The following is a 14,286-nucleotide window of genomic DNA, read 5'->3' as shown; positions in this document are numbered from 1 at the left end:
GGCCACAGACTGTTTCTCTGCTCCAGCATCTCTCCTCTGGTGCCATGAATGTCATGACTGCAGCCACAGGCTCCACTAAAGGAGCACGGGCCTTATTACGCCCCCAGGTAACCAATATCCCCTCAGCCTTCACAAAACCCAGCTTATGGGCTCAGATACACTGTGTAGCTCGACAAATTACGAGCCAACGGCCTCCCACTCATGCTCAAAGTTCTCGCATTTTAGCCCTTGTTTTTTTTCTTCTTTTCCTCTCCCTCCCCCAACCACCCCCATCATGCAATTTGTCAGGTGGAAACTGGGTGTGAAAAATGGTTGTGTTTTTCAATCGAGCCACAGGGGTCTGAGTTGCAGTTTATTGTTGCCTGACTGACAATAAATAAGACTGATCGCTAAAGCCAACAACATACATTATAAACATCAAATTAATTATGACCCTCCCAGAGTGATTACCACAGACAATTATTTAAGGATCGTTTATCAGAGATAATGGTTAAAACAGCGGACTTAGGATGCAAGTGTTTTCTCGGAAAGGAGAATCTAATTTGTCTTTGGCTGAGTGCAAAAGCCTGCCACCACCTCTAAAGGAGAGAGACCGACTGGGTGACTAAACAGCTGAATATAGCAAAGACGCAGTCAATTGGATTTGGAAAAGTGAAACAAATAGCTGTGACCCTTTGTGAGTTCAACAGTAACTAAGTCAATTGACTCATTTGATCAGCAGGTATCTGAATGGATGGCACCAGGTTGCAGAAAGGAATCCATTAAAGGGAATTATTCCTTTTGTGTGTGTGTGTGTGTGTGTGTGTGTGTGTGTGTGTGTGTGTGTGTGTGTGTGTGTGTGTGTGTGCGAGCGTGTGCGCGCGCGCGCGCGCGTGTAGGCGTGTGTAGTGCACCTATATAAGCTCAGGGCACATGTGAGGAAACGTGCTTGTGTGTCTGTCTGCAGGCTTTTCTGACTGGCTGTGTTAAAGGTCTATCCTTTGCATTCTATATTCTATACTCATTAGGCAAGACTGGGCGGTAGTACTGTAAATAAAGCATGAAAGTAGGGAGAGGACAGAGAAAGAGTGAGGGAGAGGGAAAAATCAATGTGATTGAGTGTTCTGTGTGCAGCCTATTATACCACTGGACTTCCATACAGTGCATGGGGGGGCAGGCGACTGAGGCTGGGGGGAAGGCAAAGCGCCTTGTTTATAAAAACCAACAAAATCTAAATCCCCTTGCAGCCTGCCACAAACACATGGCTCGGATCACGTGAACACTGACATCTGCCCAGAAGCATCACAATAGCATAGAGTTGACAGCTTGCATTGTCTAGGAAGTGATTAAGTTGGATGTGAGGCTATTGGACACAAAAAACGGTAACAGACTAAACTAAATTTAGAGACTGGAGCTTTATATTCATGGGGAAGCAAAAAGGGATGTGCAGCAATGAGGTTAAATAAACATCTTCCTGACACTGATGGTACTTCACCTAACTACTTATCCCCTACAGGCTGCAATTCATCTTTTCTCAACATCGAACAGTGATTCGTAAAATCTTAACAAGACTGCGCAGTTCTCTGTCTACTCGCATCATCCTCTTATCAGTGTCTCGATCCCTGTATTTGCAAGTAATCCACTCACAAACAGCAACTCCGGACACAGTGACGCACTTTGCATTATTAAGCTGTTCTTGAATTAAGTAAAACAAAACAGGGAGCCTGGGTGACCACAGCGTCGGCGCTCGGTGCGCCATGTCAGCGAAGGCATATAAGCATAAATCCCCCCAGAAGAAGGATGACATGTCACTGCAAAACTATAATTGCTAATAAGGAGGAGATGAAGGGATATTATGTATATCATATCGTATGGGCATTTTTGTCAGGACTGGTTGGTGAGATAAAAGTTGGAAACGTAAGTAAATTAACTGTCATCCGAACACTTACCACCTCCGTTACTTCTGTGTAATCTTGCGGAAAATATAAGTTAACCGCAGAGAAAACCGAAACAACAAAATATATATGTAGTCTATATCTTCCTTATGACAAATTAACGGAGTCCAATAAACGATACCCTTTGTTAGGCTACTGCGATCTGCAACATATGCAGCTGTCGCGGGGGAGGATTCTGCTGTGTATTCGGAGGGAGACGGTAGGAGAGGAAAGTTGGAAGATGAGTCTCTTACCTTATAATCGCTGTGTCGCCCTGGCGGATGGTGATGTTGTCGGTGGCCCGCTGCATATCCACACTCCGGACGGGGAATCCTGTGGGTATAAGACACAGGAGTCTGAAAAAAGAAGCCTGCAATTGCCTCCAACACGATTTGCGTCCGACTTGCATTTTAAAAGCACAGGAGCGCGCTTTTAGGGAGCTCTAGATCCAAGGGTTAAAAAAGGGGGGGAGGAAGAGTAGTACTTGTCCAGACTTCTCGGAAAACGCGGGATGCCTTCTATGTCCAAAACCGTGCTGAAGGGATGGGTGATACGGGTTTCCGTAAAGATCTGTGGGACGAAAACGTGCAATGTTGTCCAGTGATGCGTAATGCTCTCTGCGTAAAGGGACAGCACAGCCAGCAACTGCGATGGAGAGAGGCAGGCTTCTGATCAGAGTCCTCTCTCTCTCTCTCTCTCTCTCTCTCTCTCTCTCTCAGATTATCCAGCCGTCTGGCTGTGATGCTCCCCTTATTGGTTGTCAGGACAACAGCACCACCTGAGGTCCCTTTCAGTGATACACAACTAAGTGAGGACTGAGGAATACTAACGAAAGAAGTTAAAAAAAAAAAAAGAAAAGAAAAGGAATACATAAACAAGTGTGCAGGAATATTCTGAGGAGCAGTATATATCCCTCTTGTATAATTGGATACGATACCAAAAAGGAGACAACAACCAACAGCCCTGACCAGGTCCACATGTGATAATATATACACAACTAGCCTACTGAATGCTCTTACCACCCCGAAGGGTAAGCCAAGCAGAAAAGACAATATCTCAGTTCCAATCGCTGCAGCATCATGTTATCATTAGTCTTCAAACAAACTGTATGCTCACAGGTATCCTGTTATTTAGAGCAGTGAGACTTTCTGTACTTAGTTATGATTTAGTAAGGGGGAGAATTACATAAGTTCAATATGCTGTTAGGTAGTAAGCAGTAAAACCTGTCCTAAAAAAACAGCTATACATTTGATTATTTTGTGTGTAAATTGTAGGATTGTCACATTGTTATCACCATCAAGGGCTCTTGAAACACTTTTTATTATTATTATTATTATTATTATTATTATTATTATTATTATATTATTTATTATATTATTATATGCATGAAATATTATGTTCTGCTAATTCTGACCATATACTTCCCCTTTACAGCTAAAATGAATTAAGAGGAAAAGGAGAGAGGAAAACAGTGCTAACACTCTGTTGACCATGAACAGGGCGGAGCTCAGCTGTGAATAGTTTAACCAGACATAATCATCTCTTGTCTAGACTGCCACGGGTGCCATGGCATGGTGCTGTAGCTTGGTAGGCAATTAAATCGACTTTCAACCTAAGAAGGGACCCACGTTTTAAAGGTGTGCACCTTTCCTTTTTAACAAAAATGTGAATGCAGAGTGAGCTTCTAATTTCACTTGCCAATCAAGCACCGACTTAATAGGCCATGATCTAATGCTCATTCGACGATGTGCTTAATGAACTGCAGAGTAACAATTAAGGCAGTGCACTTAGCATTTTATTTGATTCAGAAAATACATTAATACTAATGTGAATCGTTGTCATGCATTGTACGTGCATTTTTGTTTTGCCTCTAGAGGTGTTTGGTTAATAATTTTGAATCAGATACATAAAGTTTTAATTCTAGTCAAGTACAGGACATGGTGAGGATATCATATATGACTTGAAAGTAGAATGATTAAATATGGTGTTAACATGAACCAGTACGAGGCAGTGTGTTTAAGCCTTATTTTCAGCATCAGCAGATTGTAAGCAACAGATCAGACATAAACCCCAATTTTACAGCCCCCCTGTAGCCTACTGTGACATGTTGGCTTTACAGCTACAGCTAGATCAAAGAAAAGATGTATGAAAATGAAATACAGTGACGTAATTGATATGTGTGTTTGGATGTGCTAATGTTAGTAAGGAACACTACAATCTTTTCAGGGAGTGATGGTTGCAGAGCTGCTCCCTACTTGGCCCTTAAAAAGCAGTGCCTGTTACCATTTCCTCAAAGCTTCTGAAGGTTTTTGCTATCTTGGAGATTGCACAGTTTATGAAAGTGCATATGCATTAAGACCACTTAAAAAGGGACTACTTGGCTCAGAAAAGGAGAAAAGAGGTGCTCCTCCGCATACAGATTTATACAGGAATGGCTCCCATGTGGCTTTTAGCTATTTTTTTTTGTTTGAAATTCTCACCAGTCAGTCAGTGATCTGAGAAATATTGTGTGTAATTATTAGAAATCCTCCTTGTATGGCAGAGAGAGATGGAGGAGGGGAGGCCAGGGACACAGCAGCTTTAACCAGTTCCTAACAAAAGGCCAGTGATCTCTCGCTCTACCCCACACTGGAGAACACACACACACACACACACACACACACACACACACACACACACACACACACACAAACAAACTGAGTGCTGGAAGACAGAGAGGTTATTATCATGCAGGTGGGATGCTCTCGGTTAGTTGGTGTTGTGGTTTAGAAAGCAGAACTGGTCATACATTCTGCTGTAGTGTGCTAAAATAGAAAAACATAATATACTGTAAGTAATAGTAATAAACAATAGATGTGTAAGATGTCCCATTCAGGGAACAGTGACATGTTAGCTGTTAGTTTACAGCTAAATAAACAGAACATGACACACCCACTGAGGTAAAATTATTTTATTATAGAATTTGTTTCGCTGGCGATATATACAGCTCATTTGTCTATACTGTGTAATTCAGGAACAATGACAGGTGTGAGTTGTGTGACATGCCTACTTTTCTTTTATTGTACCACAGGGCCAAAGAGGATTTTTTTGAGTTTAATAATAGTGCATGCATAATATATTGAGGATAAATACACAATAATTGGTATCTCCTATGACAAGTAGGGCAGTCTGTGACAGATGAATGATAAAACGACAGTATAAGGGGAATTAACTTCTATGAAGGGAAAGCAGAACATGATGTATTATTCAACTCTGTATAGTTCAGAAGAAGGTGATAGCAAGGAACGCCCCAGGAAGCCATTCTATTGAAACACACCAGCGACTAATGTAATATAACTAGAAATCGTGTCTTTGCTTCTTCGTGCTTGGCAACTGAGGCGATCACACTGCATCGTAAATTACGCTAATGTTTCTGATATTTTTTAGCAGTACGTGACTCTGCCTTTTGTAATTTTTTTACACAAGGTCTGCATCAAAGGGCAGCCACTATAAAGTGATTTTATTAATACATATTATGAGGTGTCCTGACTTTCTCCCCATCTCATTAGTCATAATAACTCCGGCAAAGCGACTCTGCATGTTCTCGCCAATCAAAAAGGGAGAACTCAGAACAGCAGAAAGAAATTGAGATGTATGAGATATAAAATCAGAAAATCCACTCTTTTAACTGAATTCACACATACTGTTCCTAAGATGTTTGGTCAGTTAACATTTTCAAATGTTAAATAAACGCATCAGCGAATCAAGCCTTCAGTCTGTGACATAGCACCCGCCTTGTTGGTTCAGAGCCTGACTGACTCTTTATTACTTTCCTGAATAGCCCTTTAGTTGAAATGAAGCCGGGACATAATTTGGTTGCATTACCCCACTATTGTTACAATTAGAATAGTATTTCATATTGTACACAAAATCTACAAGGAGTGGTTTAAAATAATTTTTCTGTGGCAATTGTATAGCTAATAAGTATAACTAATAATCTCATAACACAGGCATTGCAATTTCATTGTGTTTTAAAATGCATGCTCTTTGATGTGATTACAGTATAAGAATAGAGCATAGCAACTGGTTACAATAATTTGCTTTACAGTCTACTTCAAGCTACAGCCAGCATGTGATGGATGATGTATCCGTCATCTGTGTACTTAGGAACCATGATGCTGGTGTTTGTCTCACAAAGTCAGATCTTTGCGATTGAGGAACAACAATGTGATGTTGGAGAAATGAAGTCAGTAAGGCTGACTGTAGTCTTGCCTCCACCTTTGGGAGTCTTCTTCAATAAAGATGTAACCATACATTTCAAGAGTGACAATGGCTGCACATTGTTTTATAACACCTTACCATGACCTGGATTTCATCAGTATTACCTGGATGCATCATCACTGCCGAGACTTCATCATTTCATGTGTCTCTCTGTCACAGTTTTGTCATCCAGACACCTGTTGTAGGTTATGCACTCTCATTTGAAAAGTTTTACAGAAAACATAGTGTGTTCATGTCAAGTCTTTCTTGATGGACTGTGTAGGCATTTCCATCGATTTTACACCAGATCAGTTTACTTATCATGGTTTTTTTTTTTTTTTTAAATAGTTGTACAATATCTTATGTGGCTTATGTATGCTGGCCAAGTTAAACCAAAATGTTTCTGAAACACTGCATTTTTGTTTTAGATGTATTTTGGCTGATCTTTGAGGAACATTTATAATGGCGCACACACCATCATGACCTGCACACACAAGCAAACAACGGAATTCATTAATAAATTAGGCTGATAGTAAATATATCAAATATGGCATTTCACCTCAGCTGTTAAACTGCTGTCAAATATCACAGTGTAAATTGCAGCGTCTCAAAAGTCTGTTCACTTAATAATGTCCACAGATGGAAGTCACAGTAGGAGGAAACAACGTGGAGGAGAAATACTAAAATAATAACACAGACTTAGCATGCACACAAACAACCCACAATCAGTCACTCAATTGACTTATTGTTGTATTTGGTATAGTGAGCAACGGGGTGTGCAAACATTTCAGAAACTTTGGCTGCTCACCAAACACACACTGCTGTATCAAAGCCAAATGTTTCACTTCATTTGGTTGCAAACCCAATATTTTGGAACATGCAGCGTATTGTGCCAGTTTAAAGGTCAACAGCAAACCTCACAGCAGCAAAAGGAAAATGGAGTACAATCTTCCAGCTGGCCGGCCACAGCAACAGAAGCATCGCTGCCTCACTTTGGTGCATTTCCTCGTTGAGATGGCCACTGGCTTTTGCACTATGCTTTCACTGTGACAAAATGTTATAAAATGCTAAATAATTAATAGATTTTTCTGTTGGTATATATTGAGAAGTAATTTTGTCTGACTGAAATTAAGTTTTCAACTCCATTTGCTGACTTAGACTGAGCTGCAGTCCCCTGGAGACACAAAGGAGAAAATACAATTTTATTTAGTAAAATGCTCCCTGTTAGTTTGTCCACCTTCCAGTAATAAAGGCACAAATAAAAAAACAAAAACAATTACAAAATGACATTGTCCTTTCCTTGTATTTTGTTCTGTAATTCATTTTGATTAACTAAGTGTTCATTGTTGTCTGTTCCTAAATATTGTAATATTGAACGTCACTTTGGATTTTGCAGTCTCCATCTTTGGGTTTCGGATCAATACTGATGTTGTATGAAACACAAATAATAGAGAAGTTTCAACAAGAGGAGGATCTATAATGGAATCCAGGTGCTATAGAAGCTTGAGATCAATGAGGCAGGCTCGCCCCTCAGATTCCTCTTTTTTTTTTTTCTCCTCTTTCAAGCCAAATATGCTCTGTATCAAACTAGAATAGGCTGCATTAGCAAAACATGCTCACACACACACTTACTGTAAGTGTGTGTGTGTGTGTGTGTGTGCATGTGTGTGTACGGGACAAAAACACTGAGACAAGAGAAAAAAAACAGTTTTCTTCTCTTCATAAAATGGAGTGCATACATAATTTCCCTGGCATTCCTATCAAAACCTGAGTCTTGGCAGGAAAATGCATGATACGCAGGAAAAAGGATACCCAGCAACGTACTCAGCAGTATACTGTATCACCCCTAACACACACACATACGCACAAGCATACGCACACACGCACACATGCACATGTGCACACACACATGCACGCACGCACACACACACACACACACACACACACACACACACACCTTGGCCTGAAGCCTTTTGCTCTCTTTGTCTCTGTCAGCAGAAAAATAAAATAATGCAAAAATTTGGCACAAAGCTTGGTACATTGTAGACAACGTGCTATAGTGATAGTTCAAAGTTTAGAGGGAACATGTTGTGAACACTTCAGTGATTTTTAATCTGTATTCAATTTAACTGCAAATATTTTTGCTAAAAGCACCAACTTCCCAGCACACGAGCTGGGTGAAACGTGAATGAACAATCTCTGGCTTTATTCTACGTGGCAGGTGAATACTGCATTTATAATAACTTGTTGGCAAAATATGAAAGTGACAAATAATCACCTATGGGTTTCCTTTGTAAGTTTTATTTTTCTCTGCTTTTGGTGAGATTAAAATCAGAGTAACTTATTCTGCATTCCCAAAGAAGCCTGTTTATACTGGCGTAACACCTACTTGCAAAGGCTGCCAACACCGACTTGCACAAGACAACACACACAAAACACAATTCAAAGGACATAGTAAGTATAAAAAAAGCACTCCAAAGCCACCTTTCAAGGCACCTTTGCATGAATGCTTAACCTTGACAACGTTTAAGCTGGCCTGTGAGTGGTTTTGTGTGTGACCAGATGTCTAATTGAACTGCAGTTCTGATGTTGTTATCTTTGTGCAGACCTATGCTGGTTTATATGTGTACTGAACTGCCTGTTGAAGAGTGATTTTCCTTCACCAGATGGTAGATTGTGTGTTAAGTGTTCCCAAGATCTATAAGCCAACTTATACCTGTGCTGTGTAATATGATCATATCTAAATGATTGTATGTTATGTGAAATAAACAAAATGAGCATCTGTTATCTCACAAACAGCAATGTGTGTTGTGTTTTCTATTTGTTTTCCTCTTTGACTCAAACATTTGATCAATATGTGCTTTGCCAAAATATTATTTCATTCTGCCTTACAAACAGCAAGGACGACAAACTTGGATATGCAGAGGTAAAGCCAAACATTTCCTTAATGAGCATTTTTTCTCTTGTGAGAATTTGACTTTTTTGTCTTGTGTTTTTAAGACGAGTTGGCCACTCAATATTGTGTTTAGACCATAAGTGACCTGGCTAAGGTGTAATTGCACACAACTCTCCGAGCAACACAATGTTCCTGCGGTAAGCAGCATGGTCAGCCCTGTCTCTTAAAAAATATGTTCCCATACAACACAACTGCATTCCTAATTACGCTTTTAGGGAAATGTACTTTGTCCTGGATTACGTATGTCTCTGAAGTATCACAAATATGTCAAAGTCCATGAAAGTCCACCTAATGAGGAGGTTGGTGTGGATGGATGGGTCAAACAAACAGCATTTTATGTACGTAACTTAAATTACGTAACATATTTCTATACATTTTCTAAACCCAAACAAGCAGTTTAGTTGCCTAAACCTTACCAAGTAGTTTTGTTTTAATCCAACAACCGTTTTACATTGTGCACCTGTTGCTGGAAAAAAACCGCTAACCTTAAAACATAATTGAGAATGTAGTTTTCATTTTTTAGGAGACAGGGTTGGCATGGTCCATCATGCAACTTACATTTTTGTTTGTTTCTTGCTAGGTGATAGCTTCTTCTCTTTGAGTTGGTTTATATAATTTATAGTTGAAACACAAAATGCAGTGGTCAGCAAAAATCTCATTCCTACTAGAGCATGAAGATTGCATTCATCTTAGACACATGATATACTGTAGATTTACAGTATGAAAAAGCACCGTAAGTGTAAGTCAAAAAGGATTAGCATAAAAACAGCATCATATTTTGATGTGAAAGGTATTTGTATCTCCTAGCTCCGCCCTTGACAGCGTCACCACTCCTTTGCTCTCACACTATTTGCCATCATAAAAGGTACAGCAATTGCATCTATGGGTCAACTAGTAATGCAAATGCCCCAGGGCTCCACGGTTAGGAAAGCCAATCATACTGTGAGTCACACCACATCTGTACATTGCCAAACGTTTGACCTGAGCTTCCTCAATCAAAAGAAATGCTTTGAGTTGGCCCCTGAGGGTCATCCCACCTCTTGCTATTCAGTTCTATTTGAGAGTTCAGGCATAGAGAGGCTCCGTGCTGAGGAGGATTGGTTTAGCCGCAGCAGTAATGTTGAAGGTGAAAACCTACAGGGTAACAAGATGAATTCCTTGCAGAAGTACAAGGATGTGCAGTGTGATAGATCGAAGGACTTGTCCTTGTGAGCAAGGCAACTGTATGAGTCTATGTGAGAGTAAGTCCATGCTCTTCACTTAAGTTGTTTCTCTGTATAACTCATCTTCTAAATTATGGGATGCCTTTCAAGAAGTGATGGATGACTAATTAAGACTTTCAGAGTATGAGCACACACCAAATGACTCTGAGGACTGTGTACATAAATTAAACGCAATGGTGTGAAATTGCCTCATTCAAGAACAGATTTACTCTTTTAATTATATTTTGTAAATTTGAAGGGGTATTTCAGGGATTTTGACACAAGCTAGGGTTGTAATACTGCAATATAAAATACAGATCGTTTGGACAGAGTTATCCCACTGAGATGTTGGACATAAATGAACAGCAGTAGATGTGGCCAATTAACAAAAAACATTTTAACTAGAATGCTGCCAAAACATACAGTATACAATCTAAAAAGCACCCATCAAGCAGAACTACACCAAAGCTGCACAATCCTTTTTTTTTGTGGTAATAAAGAATAATTACATTATTTTACATTAAACCCTACATGGCGATAGATATTCTGACCGTAATTAATAAAAATTACTAAATTAATAAAAAAAAAAAAAAACAATTGCATTTTTCAGGATCCTCCACAGTGAAGGTTAAAATCGATTTGTAGGGCTGAAATAAGTTTTTCTACGGCAAAATTGTGAAGTGCTTTACATGTGACCACATGGTGGCGCTATGTACATCAAAAACTGCCCAGTTCTTTCTTTGGCCATAACCTAACTTTATATTACAGTAAATATACTAACAGCTTTGAAGTTTGTTTGAGTTTCCTCCCCTTTGTTTTTTTTTTTACAGTGTAACTAACAGACACAGAGTCAGACAAACAAGACCCAATATAAAACCTACTTGGCAACTTCCAATAAACTTAAATGTTGTCGCCACATGACGCTCAGTTTTTGTCGCCTAAACTTAACTGTAACGGCAGCTCGCAGTGCCCTTTATGCCGGCTACACATTGGCTGCGTGAGCGTGGCATGTCAGTTGCGTGGTGGCTGCATGTCGTTTGCTATGTCTTTGCCCACCAGAAACGTGTCTGACGCGGCGCTGCTACCGCTAGCCTTGTCTGTACACATGTATGTTTCCCATTTCCCCTGCACTCAAGCAGTAGTATACTTCATGTTAAAAATAAATATATACCAATTTGATTACAGCAAAGACAATGTCGGCAGTATTGACGGCAAAATAGGCTACAGAATATTTTGTTCTGTATTGACAGGTGCAATATTTGAACATCTATTTATACCTGCATTTATGTCAAAACCTAGAGACTTTCAAACATCAAAATGTAATAATAATATGTATTTGCGTCAAAATGACATATAAACATCTTTTCCTATTCGACTTTGCCTGGAAACGCTTCCAGCATGTTTGCGTGTCGCGTGAGAAATAGCCGTTGGTTCTATTTCTAGTATGCATGCGTTTTCGAGCCGCGCCTGAGATGTGCGTGTCATGCAGGCAGTGTGCAAGCTCTAACCTGTTAACATGGGAGCCGAAATAAAAACGGACACGCCACCCAGGTGACACGCTCACGCCACGCAGCCAGAGTGTAGCCGGCGTTACTCGGCTCACAGTCACCTTTTATCGGGTAAACTAGCAACTGCCGCTGATATGGCGACATATCACAGAGCTCTGTAGCCACCTACCAGTAACCTATTGTTGGGTAAACTCAACTAGCAACGGCCACTGATTCGGCAACATCTCAGGGAGCTCTGTAGCCGGCGTCATGTGACCAGCCGGCGGCCGCCTATTTTCATAAAATATCACATGTAACGGGGTGCATACATTTTCGTACCACCACATCCTGTATCCATATGTGGAATTTGGCGTTGTTATACTTTGTCACCTCAATTCCTCGTTTGCTCCTGCATTGCCAAATAATAGCAAATGTGAATAGGGGTTATGAGTTTCTTGCACAATCGACCTATGTGGGCGTTTTCTGGGTGACGGCAGTCTCAAATTACAGTATATTGCGCAACCCTCGCTATCAAGAGAGCAGCCAAATATGAATGCATTCCTAGCAGATCCTATCATTCAGCTGTATTTATAAATTAAATACAGACCAACATCTGGAACAAAAAGCTGCATAACAATCCAGCGCCCTTGTGTCCCCTTTATATATTCCTGAAGCATGTACAGTAAACCCTGAAATGTTCCTGGGTAACTCCATGTTTCTGACATGAACATATTCAAAGTGCAAATCTCCGTAAAGTATAGTTTCCTTTTAAAGGAACCCCCTGCTGAGACTGATTTATGTCTCGATCCCGAGCAGCCAGAGGCACAGCTTTGGAAATGCAACTGATGTGCTTCTTATATAGCTAAGCTGTTTCTTCAAAGGAGGGAAATCAAACAAGTAGGTCAAATACCTGCCAGATCAGATTGTTCTCATTTTTTAGTCTGCATGTACACTGCAGTCATTTACTGATAATGGCGCCTATGGCAAGAAACAGTTATGTGAAAAAGATTTATATAATAATAATTATCAAATCATTAACAACTGTTATGTGGCAAAGATAAATGTCTGATGTGAGAAAACACAATCCTATTTCTACCAACCTCCAAAGATGTAACATCTTGTGGAAGCAAACACAGCAAGCATCTTCTTACAGCATTGTTATTTTTTTTGCCAAGTTGTTACAGCGCAGCAGCACCATTAGAAGCAAAAAGGCTAACTAAAATTGCATGTGATTGGCAGTTGGAAAGGCTGAGTGTCTGTGCTGAGAAGGATTTAACCCATGAGTAAGTGGGTAAAATTGCTGAACATCCACAAAAGAATTTCTCAATAAGCTTTACCAAAACCACAAATGTAAAAGGGCCCTTAGGAAGAAAGTAAAAACACGCACATACATGCACAAATCTAAATTGTTCCTTTCCTTAGCAGTCTGGTGTGCCTCCACATCCTCTCTCTCTCTCTCTCTCTCTCTCTCCCCCCTCCCCCAATTTCAAGTTTTGTCTATCCTTTTTCTCTTGCTTCCTCTGTGTTTCTCACTCTACCCTCTCATTGTTTTGTATAAACAGAGTGATTCCCTGGATGAGATTCTCTCTGGGGATTGGAGAGCCACAGGCCTATCTCCAGGCCCTCCCATCTAATCTGCATTCTCCCTCTGTTCTCTTAATTAGGAGGCCATGGACAAGAAGGCACAGTAATTGCAGGCAGTTGTTGGAGATTTCTCATTTTAGTCCTCCCTTGTGACACACTTTTTCTCCCCAAGTCATATTTATTTTTATCTTTTCATCTTCGTCATCTTAGTCTTTTTTACTTTACGCGTTCATCATCTTCATCATCATCATAAACACGTTTTTATCTGCATAGTTTATAGTTTATAGAAACAGAGGCGATGAAGGGAGGCTAAAGGGCAGAGTAAATAATTAAGGGAGACAGAATTGCCACAAGCCACAAAAGTCAATAACAACCCAACATAAAAGCTTGAATGACCCATTGCTTATTAGGTGTTAAAGGGAGACTGCAGGGGCTTCATTTCTTGGGATAATAGCCTTATTTCATATCTAATAATATCGTCTAAACGAGAATCTGCTCTCTAAACCTCCCCTGACAGAAATTAATATCTCTCGCTCTCTCTCTTGGGTGAATTACAGGGTAAATGTGTACAGCAAAGGAATGACAAGCCTGGGGCCTCTGGGCAGAGCACCATACAGCACCCAAGGGATCTTCACCACCTTCATGTATCAGCTGACACATCTTTGTAATCCAAGAAGCTAAAACAGTACTCCCTTGTGTGTTTACATTCAGCATTGGCACAGTCAAATCTGTGCACGCGCACATTCTTGGTCAATTAATATGTACATTCCAGAAATTAGGCAAAAGAAAATGAGAATGAAGTATGAAAAACATGATGTAAATATGGCATTTATGTCTGTTTTATGTATTATTTGAGGAACGTTACAGGCTCCTCATCAGTATGCACATGTTTTTGTCTGTTATCA

At 40.1% G+C, this 14,286-nt stretch overlaps 1 protein-coding gene across 3 annotated transcripts in view; it reads right to left on the bottom strand.

The window, feature by feature from the left end:
* Positions 1–14,286, bottom strand: part of LOC116046568 (limbic system associated membrane protein) — a 782,424-nt gene that overhangs the window by 212,697 nt on the left and 555,441 nt on the right. For 2 of the 3 annotated variants that reach the window (XM_036001580.1, XM_031294959.2), the window contains exon 2: positions 2,168–2,246. In XM_036001580.1, coding sequence (XP_035857473.1) covers positions 2,168–2,246 — 79 coding nt within the window. Of the gene's footprint in view, positions 1–2,167; positions 2,601–14,286 lie in introns of those variants that run through there. The other variant, XM_031294958.2, reaches the window with a different exon arrangement.

The sequence above is a fragment of the Sander lucioperca genome, chromosome 5 (genome assembly GCF_008315115.2).
Source record: "Sander lucioperca isolate FBNREF2018 chromosome 5, SLUC_FBN_1.2, whole genome shotgun sequence".
Lineage (NCBI taxonomy): Eukaryota > Metazoa > Chordata > Actinopteri > Perciformes > Percidae > Sander > Sander lucioperca.
Note: the sequence above shows the minus strand (reverse complement) of the source record. Positions and strands in the feature narration are given on the sequence as shown.